Source organism: Salvelinus namaycush, chromosome 31 (assembly GCF_016432855.1).
Source record: "Salvelinus namaycush isolate Seneca chromosome 31, SaNama_1.0, whole genome shotgun sequence".
Taxonomy (NCBI): domain Eukaryota; kingdom Metazoa; phylum Chordata; class Actinopteri; order Salmoniformes; family Salmonidae; genus Salvelinus; species Salvelinus namaycush.
In genome coordinates this window covers 20,717,187-20,731,152 of record NC_052337.1, presented here as the reverse complement: position 1 = coordinate 20,731,152, position 13,966 = coordinate 20,717,187, and the positions used below count along the sequence as shown (strand labels likewise).

The window sequence follows — 13,966 nt, the reverse complement described above, 5'->3', positions numbered from 1 at the left end:
GTAATATGGTCACCGCAACAGCCCTATTTCTTCCTCCTCTGTGGATCCTTTATTTTGAAGTGGCGTTGTGCTGCTTATGTTCCCCATGAAATGAGTCAGACCCACTGCAGCGTGCCCATCTCCCTACCTGGGCCTGTGGGCACTCATTAGTACCAGTGTGGCATGGAGGGAAAAGCAGAACTGCTCAAAGCAGAAATGGATTAAGTGGCTTTTTTAAACTAAATTTAACTTCAAAACAGCATAAATCCAGACCCTGGAGTGCAATAAACACACACCACACCCACTGCTGCTTTTCTCTGGCTGCTCATTTCTTAACGTCTTAAACGTAACTTAATGTCATCGAAAATGTAATTACGTAATCCCCAAAAGTAATTCTTTATCATGAGAGGACCATAAACAATAAATAGTAATACATACTCCAAGAAATGAAAAAATCTCACCTTTGGGGTACTAACAGATATAAATTGCTGAGGTTTAGTCAGTTTTGAGGACACAAGCTCATAGTTAGTACAAATATGATACAAACATGAGAATATTAAATATTTTATATGATGTTTTTCCTATTCAACAAACCTGTATGAATCAGGCTTGAAATTCTTTCTTTCTAAATATAGTATAATCAATTTATAAAACGACTAACTATAAGATTTTACCTTCCTAAATGTAAAATACATATTTGTACATTTGTACAAGCCTACATCAAACACAGCCCTTATTTAAAGTGTTTCTAAAATAGTGGAAAAACGATTGGAACCATTTCCCTGTTTGACGCTAGGTTTTATGGGTATTATGACACCTCCACTGTGGGACTCTATTGTCATGCCATTCATCCGTCACCATCACCTTATGTTTCAGCATGTTAATGCCGTCCCCACGTCGCAAGGATCTATACACAATTCCTGGAAGCTAAAAATGTCCCAGTTCTTCCATGGCCTGCTTACTCACCAGACATGTCACCCATTGAGCATTTTTGGGATGCTCTGGATCAACGTGTACGACAGCGTGTTCCAGTTCCCGCCAATATCCAGTAACTTCGCATAGCCATTGAAGAGGAGTGGGACAACATTCCACAGACCACAATCAACAGCCTGATCAACTCTATGCGAAGGAGATGTGCCATGCTACACGAGGCAAATGGTGGTCTCACCAGATACTGACGGGTTTTCTGATACCTTTTTTTTTTAACGTATCTGTGACCAACAGATACATATCTGTATTCCCAGTCATGTGAAATCTGTAGATTAGAGCCTATTGAATTTATTTTAATAGATTGATTTTCTTATATGAACTGTAACTAAGTAAAATCTTTGAAATTGTAAATTGTTGCATGTTGCGTTTATATTTTTGTTCAGGTTATATATTTAGTGTTTGAGAAAATTTGCATATTTTCTAAATGTCTCTCTTGAGCAAAACGTCTGCCTCCATCGCTGTGAATGTCTCACAAAGCTCTAGCGTGCTAGGAACTTGTCTTTCATCTCATATTAATATTGTCAGTCTAGGACAAACAGAAAGTGTTTTTTGTTTAAAATCTATGATTTATTTTAGATTACTGGTTGTAAATCGATCTCTGAATGTGCTACAGTGACGAAACCACTTTCTCCTTTTGCGTTATGACGTAAGGATTCCAGGCATATCCGTTAGCGGCTGTAACATAGGGTTCAACCAGGAGTTGATGGACAGTTGGAAGAGCGAATTAAATGGTAGGAAGGACATCCCAGCTTCAAGTGGTGTCAGATTTTACATCCTGCGTCACACAGGCAGAAGAGACATACTCCTGTGTCCCTGAGAATTAAGGCTACCGCTCAATGCAAGCCATTTCAATCTAAAGTATGATGTCCACATAACGATTTATAAGCAAAAATGTTGGTTGGAACCGGTACCAGAACCACGCAGGTCCCCAAAACAGGGGACTTTACATCTAACAGGTTTTAATGCTGAAAAATCTGGCTACCAAGACAACTGTTTGTTTCAATCCTCACGGCATGCATTGTTTGTGTGCGTGTCTGCTTCCTGAGTGTCTGCCTCACATTTCTTTATCCTTGAGTCAATAATATCTGGAGTTTTATGGTCTCTATTTACTAAGTCAACATTGTTCAGTCTTCCTCTCAAAAGTCACTGATTCCTATGACAAAACATACATACGTATAATATATTATGTATACACATAATCCTGAATAAACAGATCTGAAACAAGGAATCCATGTAGAAGAAGATGTCTTATTACCAGGAGGAGAGCACATCTTGATTAGCATGGTTTTGGAGTGAGGAAACAATAACCTGCCTGTACATGGGAAACATGGCTCCCAACAACTCAAACCAGAAAGTAACTGCCAGCCTGTGACTGCAGCTGTCGCGTGTCCTGGGCTCCCTGTGACACAAAATCATTACACAACCCAGCACACACTCTCTCTCTTACCCCCTCTTTATTTTCCTACAAAAATATTTCACCTTAGAAAAGACGGCTTAAAATGTACATGTTTTTTTAAGGCAACTGCCATTGAACTTTTCAGCTCAAATATATCTGTATATATATATACAGATATATTTTCAAATATATACAGATATATTTTCAAATATATACAGATATATTTGAGCTGAAAAGTTCAATTTATATTCAATATATATATATATAGACTGTAAGTAAATATATCTTATCAATATTAATAAATCCAGTTGTGTAGTGAGTGGGTGCACTCCTCTCAGCAGGCAGGTCTCTGGTGGATATCCATGTCCTGCCACTGCCCTGTACCCAGGCATCCCCTCTATCCTTACAGAAAGTTCATGTTAGGAGAGATGTCCACTGGAGAAGGAGAACGGTGTCCCTGGGTGACTGTTGGTTATTATTGACCGCTGATCGCTGTGGTGACCACTGACCTGACCACAGACCAGACAAGACCAAGGCATTATGAAAACCACATCATGCACATCCCCGAGTAGGGCTCAACCACAATCCCTCTGTGTTTATTACAAAAATACGTCCTAATAATCAATACTAACAGGTTACCCTCTCTGATAACGGCAGGAGTTGCTACTGTTACTGAGCTGAGAAAAGAAAAAAAAGATACAGGTGCAAAGGTCACAAAAGGGCACGTGAGTGCAGTCAAGGAAGGACAGTCAGTGTCATTACAGGAAGTAGTGTTCATTCCATCCAGATAGTCCTGACATTAAAAACTCAGTATGAGAGCAAGCTGTCCAATGAGAGCGTAGTGTCCATCCGGCCAGACCAGACATAACCATTTGAGCGAGTGAGCAGAGACGGAACATTATTTCCCAGCTAGCTCAGTCCATAGAAACCGCACATGGAGTGGTCTGTGTATGTGCGAGGGTTCTTAAAGCACTTACAGGAACAAGGGGACAGGGCGTGCGGCATCCCAGAGTACCACTCTCTTGCTAGACTGCTTAGTCACAGAGGAACTATTTTGCTGTGAACTTATCATAACTATAATCAAATTGACAAACTATTTTCATTTGTCATGTTATCACATTTCTAATTCAATCCAATATCATAATTTTAACATAGTTTAAAAGCATGTTGATCCATTGAATATAATAAATAACAAAACACAAAAAAACAAATTAACAACGAGGATCCCAATTCAAATAATGATAACAATAAGAGCTAATTCCTCCAGTCATCGTTTTGTCGGACGGTGAAGCTGGTCTGACAGTACCCCTTAAGCCACTTCCCCACTCTCATCAGATTGGCTGCTGTACTTCATGTCACAGAGTGAGGCTGCTCACCTCTACTTACATCATAGAGGGACGTAGGATTTTACCACTGAGAGAGTCATAAGAGGGGTGAGCAGCCAGAGGGGGGAGGGTGAGGGCCGGGCTCCCAGGGGTAAAGCAGAGTCAGAAGTGCAGGAGCATACCTCGTAGCCATTTTCGGCATGGTCGGCGTGGTGCTGCCCATGTAGCCGCGTGTTAGCTGTGTTATTGGCCTCTGTGGCTGGGGAGTCCGACTGCATCTCTGTGCACACCAGCCAGTCCTTTCCTATGGGCCGTGGGTACCCAGCCTCCACCTCCATATCACTGCCAACCACGCGCCAGTACTCCTTCCCCTTGAAGAAGTATGAGGAATCTGAAGGAGAGGAAGAAGACAGAGGCTGCATGAGGACTACAAGGGGACTGTGATGATGATTGCTATTGCTATGGTAATACATCAATGTCGCTTGATTCTGTCGCACTGTTTTCCTACCAGGCTGCTCTCTCTATCCACCAGTTCGTTTTTTACACAAAATAAACTCTCCCTCTCTCGCATGTCATTTTTTTCCTCCCTTATCTCTGTCTTTCTCCCTCTCTCCATCCCTTCCTGTCTATCTGTCTCCTCCTTCCCAGCTGCTATCTCTCCCTCTCTCTCCCTCCCTCCCTAGCTCTCATCCTCCCTAGCACTATCTCTCCCTCTCTCCATCCCTGTCGCCACAGCTCTCTCTCTTCCTGAGGTGATGGAATAGGCCTGGAGAGAGAGCTCTCTGATGTGCTTCCAGTTCCCAGGCCCACAGGTCTGTGTGTGTGAGTGTGTGCTTCCACTCTGGTAGCTCAGGCTGTATGGGGACTCTTGCTTTTATACTTGGCTTGTGCTTACACACACACATCAATCAGCTCTGAGCAGGACCTCTGGAGCTGGAAGTGGTAAAGAGCCCGGACCCTGAATGAGGGTAGCGCTCATGTGAAGACTGGGCTCGTGCCATGTTTGTGTGTGTGTAATGCCTTTGTGTGTTACTGAAGAATATTGATAAGCTATTTGATATGCGTGTGCTACGAAGCTACAGTGAAGGCTTGACTGTTTGTTTGTGTGTGTGTGGGCTTGAGTTTGTGTGAGACAGATGGAGAGGTGAGTATAATGCATGTGTGCTTTGGTGTGATATGATTTATGTAAATATTTCCCAATGTTTAAGGTGGTGAGTGTACTTTAATTGCAGTTAGATTGGCCCTCCATGATTAAGGGTCTTACTCTGAGATAGGCATGAATATGGAGCTCACTGCTGAGAATGCTGTGCATGAGCTGAGACATGATGCCCTAGCACCATCCTGCTCTCTCGCACGCACGCACACACACACACACACACACACACACACACACACACACACACACACACACACACACACACACACACACACACACTCACAAACATATCCCAGCTGCAGACGCTTGCTGCCATGACGACCCAACAATGAAAATACAGACTCAGCTCAGCTGCTTTCGCTCTCCTTCCTGGACCAGCCAGCCCCATTCACCCAAACACTATGGTTTTCCAAAATGACACCCTATTATGCACTACTTCTGACCAGAGTAGAGCCCTATGGGCCCTGGTCTTTTGTAGCTCAGTTGGTAGAGCATGGCATTTGCAATGCCGGGATAATAGGTTCAAATCCACCCATACATAAAATGTATGCACACATGACTGTAAGTCACTCTGGATAAAAGCGTCTGCTAAATAGCATTTATTATTATTATATTATAAGCAGGAGGGAGTGGAGAGAAAAAGTATCCAGTGTGGGCTAGTCTAGTGGATGTGGAACTAAACCTCCTGTCAGTACCCTAAGGGCAAGCATTAATAAAATACAGTGAGGTACTCCATTATTTGTGTGTTCTTTTTGACAAATGCTTGTTATTTTTGTGTTAGTGCAGTGTACTGTATGTGTAAGTATTTAGCTTGTATTGTGTGAGTGTTTAGAAGTGAGTGTCGTGTGTATATGGAGTGTGTATGTGAGAGTATATGTGTATGATTAGCTTGTTGATGTGTGTGTGTGTGTCACAGGAGGTTGGTGGCACCTTTATTGGGGAGGATGGGCTCGTGGTAAAGATTGGAGTGGAATTAATGGAATGGTATCAAATAGATCAAACGCATGGTTTCCATGGTTTCCATGTGTTTGATGCCATTCTATTTGCTCCGTTCTAGACATTATTATGAGCCGTCCTCCCCTCAGCAGCCTCCACTGGTGTGTTTCAAGTTTTATTAGTCATACGGGATTTGTATGGTATACATCATCCAATGAAATGCTTACTTGTAGGTTCCTTGTCGACAATAATAAATAATAAAAGATAAGAATAGAAAAGTAGTAGAATAGAATACATTTTTTATCATAAGTATAGTACAGGAAGGCACAATGTATAGTCCAATATTTACACATATATTGGGGAAGGAGGGGATGGGGGGGCAGTGTAAAAACTGAGCACTAAAATAAGTCTGGTAGAAGCAGCTGTGACGTGTGTAGCATGAATGTAAAATCAGCGACCAATTTATTAGGTACAATTTATTTAATTTATTCACGAAAATGGATCGCTCTTGCGGACAGTGATTCACGTGGCCGCGGCTTGCTATATAAAGCAGTCAGACAGGCAGAGGCATTCAGTTACTGTTCGATTGAACGTTAGAATGGGCAAAACGAATGACCTAAACGTCTTTGAGCGTGGTATGATCGTCAGTGCCAGGCGTGCCGGAGACAGTATCTCAGAAACGTCTGCCCTCCTGGGATTTTTACGCACAACAGTGTCTAGAGTTTACCAAGAATGGTGTGAGAAACAAAGAACATCCATTCAGCTGAAGTCCTGTGGCCGAAAACTACTCGTTGATGAGAGAGGTTAAAGGAGAATGGCAAGAATCGTGCAAGTGAAAAGGCGGGACACAAACAGACAAATAAACGGTGCAGTACAACAGTGGTGTGCAGAACGGCATCTCTGAACGCACAACTCGTTGATCCTTGTCATGGATGGACTATTGCAGAAGACGATCACAACAGGTTCCACTCCTATCAGCTAAAAACAAGAAGAAGCATCTCCAGTAGGCAAGCGATCACCAACAATGTACAATTGAGGAGGGGAAAGTATTGCCTAGAACATGACAGCGAGTTCAGTTTACTTGAGTGGCCTGCGCAGTCCTCAGACCTCAACCCAATAGAGCATGTTTGGGATGAGAGAACAGGCTGTTCGCAGCATGAATGTACTGCCGTCCAATCTGCAGACACTGAGTGATACCATCGCTTCAGCATGGACCAACATCCTTGTGGAAATTTTCAGTAGAATACCTCAAAGAATTCAGGCTGGTCTGAAGGCAAAGGGCGGTCCGACCCAGTCCTAGATGGGTGTACCTAATAAACTGAGAAGTGAGTGTATATGTCTGTCTGCATGAGTGAGTGTATGTGTGCTAAGGTGCGGAGAATCAGTGCAGGTGGTCAGTCCAGTTCAAGTGACTGCCCGACGGTAAGGGAGTGAACAGCTCATGACTGGGGTGTGTGGGTCCTTAATGATGCGGAGTCCTTTCCACACCGTTCCGATGGCGGGAGCACGTTCCCAGTGATGTACTGGGCCGTCTTCACCACCCGCTGGAGTGCCTTGCGGTCGTGGACGGAGCAATTCCCGTGCCAGGCCGCAATGCAACCAGTCAGGACGCTCTCGATGGTACAGCGGTAGTATTTGGAGAGGAATTTCTTCAGCCGCCTTAGGAAGTAGAGACGCTGTTGCGCCCTCTTGACAAGAGTGGTGGTGTTGTTAGTCCATGTCAAGTCCTCGGTGATGTGGACGCAGAGGAACTGTGTGTGTGTGTGCATTTGTCTAATACTCACCATCCGACCATCGCATGGCGTCGTCTAGTTGGGGAGGGACCCCCTTCCACAGTGTGCTGTCTTTGGGGTAGCCCAGATCCATACGCCGTAGATGGTCGTCATAGCGCCAGTAGTGGTTGTCCTTGAAGAAGTAGGTCTTGTCGTTGTGGAGCCACACGAAGGCTGCGTCCACGCCCTCCATGGGCAGGCCGAAGTCACTGATTGGCCGAGGATAACCCTCCTCCACGTTGTTGTCCTTGAATATCCAATACTTTAGTCCTGAGGAGGCGGGACAAAGGAACGTCAATCAACGAGAGATAACTGGATAAGTTGTTTACATTTTTTCCCCAATCACTTTGGTGCAATTTTCAGAAGTACGTGGTACATTTTCACAACTCTAATCACAAAAATCTAAACAGGTCATCAAAATGGCTCATGTTTCAAAACTCGAAGCACATTTTCAATAGACTGAATACAATAAATACATTCACAAAGTCACTTGTTCACTGCACCAAATCACTCTTTCTAAGTACATGTATCTGCTTTTCAAAATTCTATATTTACCTTACTTTTGATATGATTTTCTTGTCATTTGTTAACAATACAATAAACTATCACTTACAGTAATTAAACTGCTCAAAACTGATAACTACTGAACCAAAATGATGTATTGCCTAGTTAACGTATAGTTTGATTCTGCTGAACACTGTAAAATTATATATTTTCACCTCATAAATGTATCAATTTGACATTAATTTGTGTTGGAAGGTAAAACCATTCTTCTCCATCAGCCAGGGTGCTTCAGTAGGACAAAGTGGAAATAGCCACCATGTGCTACCATTTGGAATTATAGTGTAGTATACAATGCACTGATTTACCTGGGTTGTAGAAGGCCCTAAAAATTGTCAACGACTCCAGTCACACTAGTCATAGACTGTTCTCTCTGCTACCACACGGCAAGCAGTACCGGAGCACCAAGTCTAGGTCCAAAAGGCTTCTTAACAGCTTCTACCCCCAAGCCATAAGAGTCCTGAACATCTAATCAAATGGCTACCCAGACTATTTGCATTGCCCCCCCACCCCCTCTTTTACACCGCTGCTACTCTCTGTTGTTATCATCTATGCATAGTCACTTTAATAACTCTACCTACATGTACATATTACCTCAACTAACCGGTGCCCCCGCACATTGACTCTGTACCGGTACCCCCCTGTACATAGTCTCGCTATTGTTATTTTCCTGCTGCTCTTTAATTACTTGTTATTTTTATTTCTTCCTATTATCCTTCTTTTTTTAAACTGCATTGTTGGTTAGCGGCTCGTAAGTAAGCATTTCACTGTAAGGTGTACGCACACCTGTTGTATTCGGCGCATGTGACTATTTGATTTGATTTGCATATATTCCACTCATTATCTGAATTTCATTGTTGCACTGTAAGCTGATGAATTTCAAGCAGAGAGACAGGCGATTCTGTATCAGTTGACAAGTCACATAAAAAAGGTGATCTTGACAATGTTGCATGGGGAAGAAATGGCCTACAACACTGACTATGTTTTTACAATAGCCAACTGCTTTACAATACTGGGGGTATTGTAAAGCATGTCATGGTTTTTCCTATGTATGTATTGCATAAGAATAATGAAACTGTAAAAGTAGCCTTGGCTTGTGCGAGCCGCCACTCATCGGAGCAGAAGCCTATCTCCTGTTTCTGTTGGGCGAGGCTGTTTGATGTACAAGTACGCCCCCTGGACAGGACGCTAGTCTATCACAGGGCCTGACATTTCTCCACATGTTCACAACCTGCCATTGGATACAAATTATTTAAAAAATTGTTTATGTCAAGTTATAGCCAAATTCTGTATGGAAATCTACTATTCAGTTTTGAAATTTGTATATTGTATTTTTAGCTATTGGATTTAATGGTAGTTAAAATGTCTAAATGGTGAGCTTAACATTATCTTATGTATTGGTGACTAAACAAAATGTTCTCATGGTATTTACCAGAAAACAGTTGCATGAATGACTCAGGGGTGAAAGATGTGTGAAACCCCAATGAATGCCCAATCAAAGGTTCTGAACATAAGATAGGGGGCATTCACCACATACTTGTGAAAATAGCACCAAACCGAAGAAAAAAACAACTAATTTGATAACTCAGCTAAATGAAAGTGATTAAATGTGTTTTGTGGGTCCTGGGTGGCGCAGATCTGACGTGATAGGGAGCCCCATAGAACGGCGCACAATTGGCCATCCGGGATAGGGGAGGGTTTGACGGTGGTGCTTTCCTTGGCTCATCATGCTCTAGCAACTCCTTGTAGTTATTTGTATTTGTATTTATTATGGATCCCCATTAACTGCTGACTCTTCCTGGGGTCTGACAAAATTAAGGCAGTTATACAATTTTAAAAACATTACAATGCATTTATAACAGATTTCTGCTCTCAGGCCCCTACTCCACTACCACATAAAATCCATGTGTACGTGTGTATAGTGCGTCGGTTATCATGTGTGTGTATGCATGTCTCTGTGCCTATGTTTGTGTTGCTTCACAGTCCCCGCTGTTCCATAAGGTGTATTTGTATCTGTTTTTTTAAATCTGATTCTACTGCTTTTATCAGTTACCTGATGTAGAATAGAGTTCCATGTTGTCATAGCTCTATGTAGTACTGTGCGTCTCCCATAGTCTGCGCCTCCCATAGCGTGCATGGGTGTCTGAGCTGTGTGCTAGTCGTTTAAACAGACAACTCTGTTTTTTCAACATGTCAACACCTCTCACAAATACAAGTATTGATGAAGTCAATCTCTCCTCCACTTTGAGCCAGGAGAGATTGACATGCATATTATTAATGTTCACTCTCTGTGTACATCCAAGGGCCAGCCGTGCTGCCCTGTTCTGAGCCAATTGCAATTTTCCTAAGTCCCCCTTTGTAGCACCTGACCACACGACTGAACAGTAGTCCAGGTGCGACAAAACTAGGGCCTGTAGGACCTGCCTTGTTGATAGTGCTGTTAAGAAGGTGGAGCAGAGCTTTATTATGGACAGACTTCTCTCCCTTTTAGCTACTGTTGTATCAATATGTTTTGACCATGACAGTTTATAATCCAGGGTTACTCCAAGCAGTTTAGTCACCTCAACATGCTCAATTTCCACATTATTTATTACAATATTTAATTGAGGTTTATGGTTTAGTGTATGATTTGTTCCAAATACAATGCTTTTAGTTTTTTAAATATGGAGGACTAATTATGCCTTGACACCCATTCTGAAACTAACTGCAGCTCTTTGTGTTGCAGTCATTTCAGTTGCTGTAGTAGCTGACGTGTATAGTGTTGAGTCATCTGCATACATAGACACACTGGCTTTACTCAAAGATTGAAAAAAGTAAGTGGCCTAGATAGCTGCCCTGGGGAATTCCTGATTCTACCTGGATTCTGTTGGAGAGGCTGGATTATGTTGTGTCTGGGCCGGGCGTCTGTAAACTGACTCCGGTCATCAGTCGAAAGGTGTTTCCTCCGACACATTGGTGCGGCTGACATCCGGGTTAGAGAGCAATGTGATAAGAAATAGGTGGCCAGGTGAGTCATGTTTCAGAAAACACCTTTGCCTCTCCCGAGCACATTGAAGAGTTACAGAGATGAGCCAAGGGACCAAATTCAGGGAGAAAACGGGGTAAAAAAATACGCTTGTGGCCATACCACCCTGAACACACCTGTTCAGGGTCGGACCTGGTTAGTACTGGGTCGGGAGACCGCCTGGAAATACCAGGTGCCGTAAACTCAATAAATAAATAAAAAATACATGTGTTTTGTGATGAAAATATTCAATTGACCTTGAAATACAGACAGAGAAAGAAACATTTTTACTAAGAGGTGTAAGAGAGATGTCCTTGTTTTTGTGATTTTGTAAGGTTGATTGCATTTTTAAGCCCTCTATCATCCATAAAACCGTTATCAAAGTTCAAAGCCCACAATGACACATCACTTGATGGACCTCTTTTCATGTGTTTCTCAGAACACCTTCACATTTATTTGAACAGCCTTGACACTTCAGAATAATAGTCATAACAGTCTCCTCGAACAAATCAAAAACCTTCAAATTACATCACAACACTCCCTTTCATAGTTGATGTAACATAGTTGGTATATGGTTGACCTCCTTGCTACCACCACAACCATGGTTGGGTTTCTGGGTTGGGTACCTTTGAAGAAGACTATCTTATGGTCCCCAGGTCTCTCGTAGACAGCATCCACACTGTCTAGGTTGGTAGGCAGGCCTCTCCAGAACCTGTGGATCTGAGCCGGACGCAGAGACACCAGGTGCTTCTCCCGCGTCAGACGCCAGAAATACTTCCCTAGGAGGAGGAAGAGAGAGAAAGTAGGAAGAACATAAATGTAGGGAGAAAAAATAGGTAAAGGAGGACGGGTACAAAGTCATTCAAATCAAATCAAATTTTATTTGTCACATGCGCCAATTACAACAGGTGTAGACCTTACCGTGAAATGCTTACTTACAAGCCCTTAATCAACAATACAGTATTAAGAAAATAGAGTTAAGAAAATATTTACTAAATAAAGTAAAAGTAAAAAAAAAAGAAAAAAAAGTAACATAATAAAATAACAATAACGAGGCTATACAGGGGGTAGTAGCAGCAGTGTAAAAACAAAGGTGAGGGGGGATTGTCAATGACAACTCTGACACCGCCTAGTATAGATGTCCTGGATGGCAGGAAGCTTGGCCCCAGTGATTTACTGGGCCGTACTCACTACCCTCTGTAGCGCCTTACGGTCAGATGCCGAGCAGTTGCCATACCATGTGGTGATGCAACCAGTCAGGATGCTCTCGATGGAGTAGCTGTAAAACTTTTTGAGGACCTGGGGACCCATGCAAAATATTTTCAGGCGATGTCGTGCCCTCTTCACGACTTTCTTGGTGTGTTTGGACCATGATAGTTTGTTGGCGATGTAGACACCAAGGAACTTGAAACTCTCAACCCACTACACTACAGCCCCGTCGATGTGAATGGGGGGGGTGTTCGGCCCTCCTTTTCCTGTAGTCCACAATCAGCTACTTTTTCTTGCTCACATTGAGGGAGAGCTTGTTGTCCTGGCACCACTCTGCCAGCTCTCTGACCTCCTCCCTGTAGGCTATCTCATTGTTGTCGGTGATCAGGCCAACCACAGTTGTGTCGTCAGCAAACTTAATGGTGGTGTTGGAGTCGTGCTTGGCCATGCAGTCATGGGTGAACAGGGAGTACAGGAGGGGACTAAGTACACACCCCTGAGGGGCCCCCGTGTTGAGGATCAGCGTGGCAGATGTGTTGTTGCCTACCCTCACCAACTGGGGGCGGCCAGTCAGGAAGTCCAGGATCCAGTTGCAGATGGAGGTGTTTAGTTCCAGGGTCCTTAGCTTAGTGATGAGCTTTGTGGGCATTATGGTGCTGAACACTGAGTTGTAGTCAATGAACAGCATTCTCACATAGGTGTTCCTTTTGTCCAGGTGGGAAAGGGCAGTGTGATTGAGATTGCGTCATCTGTGGATCTGTTGCGGCGGTATGCGAATTGGAGTGGGTCTAGGGTTTCTGGGAGGATGGTGTTGATGTGAGCCATGACCAGCCTTTCAAAGCACTTCATGGCTACTGACGTGCGTGTCACGGGGCGGTAATCATTTAGGCAGGTTACCTTCACTTTTTTGGGCACAGGGACTATGGTGGTCTGCTTGAAACGTAGATATTACAGACTAGTCAGGGAGAGGTTGAAAATGTCAGTGAAGACACTTGCCACTTGGTCCGCTCATGCTCTAAGTACACGTCCTGGTAATCCGTCTGGCCCCGTGGCCTGATTAAGTGTTTGTGTAAGTGTTTGTGTGAATGTGGGTACACACTTGTGTATGTGTGGGAGTGTACTGTATGTGTGTACGCTAGTGAAAAGTGTGTGTTTGTATACATCCTGTGTGTCAATGTTTATTTGTGAGTGTGCTTGTTTACGTTGTTGTCCATATTCAAATGGTCCACAGGACAAACATGTGTGGATGCCGCAGAGGAGATTGTACCCGGTTAGGCACTCAACTGGCTGAACAAACCAAGCGAACACAGAGAGGCAGATTCAGCCTGGATTCCAGTATCTGTGTTGGACAACTTTAGTCTAAGTTTGTCTGAGTTGGGTCACAGCCTCTGTATTATTTAAGTGATAATGCCAGAGGAGCCAGTGTTTGGAGGATCTATTGGCACGGGTGTTGTTAGGCCCAAGACAAGGTCGAGGGCAGGCAAACCGTGCCAATATATCCTCCAAACACCGGTTTCAATGTCATTATCACCTTTATACAACGTGTTACCAACATATTCAAATAGTGATTGACATATTTTCATTAAAAATGTTATTTTGATAAATGTATTCATACTTTCATCCTTCCACAAGATATAG

At 43.2% G+C, this 13,966-nt stretch overlaps 1 protein-coding gene across 1 annotated transcript in view; it reads right to left on the bottom strand.

Annotated features, from left to right (window-relative positions):
* Positions 1 to 3,752: 3,752 nt before the first annotated feature.
* The window catches only part of LOC120025505 (matrix metalloproteinase-17-like), a 53,956-nt gene continuing 43,742 nt past the window's right edge, over positions 3,753 to 13,966 (bottom strand). The window contains exons 7-9 of the mRNA XM_038970073.1: positions 11,746 to 11,898; positions 7,567 to 7,824; positions 3,753 to 4,081 (exon numbers count right to left, since the gene is read on the bottom strand). Of these exons, the coding sequence (XP_038826001.1) occupies positions 3,753 to 4,081; positions 7,567 to 7,824; positions 11,746 to 11,898 (740 nt within the window). The remainder of the gene's footprint in view (positions 4,082 to 7,566; positions 7,825 to 11,745; positions 11,899 to 13,966) is intronic.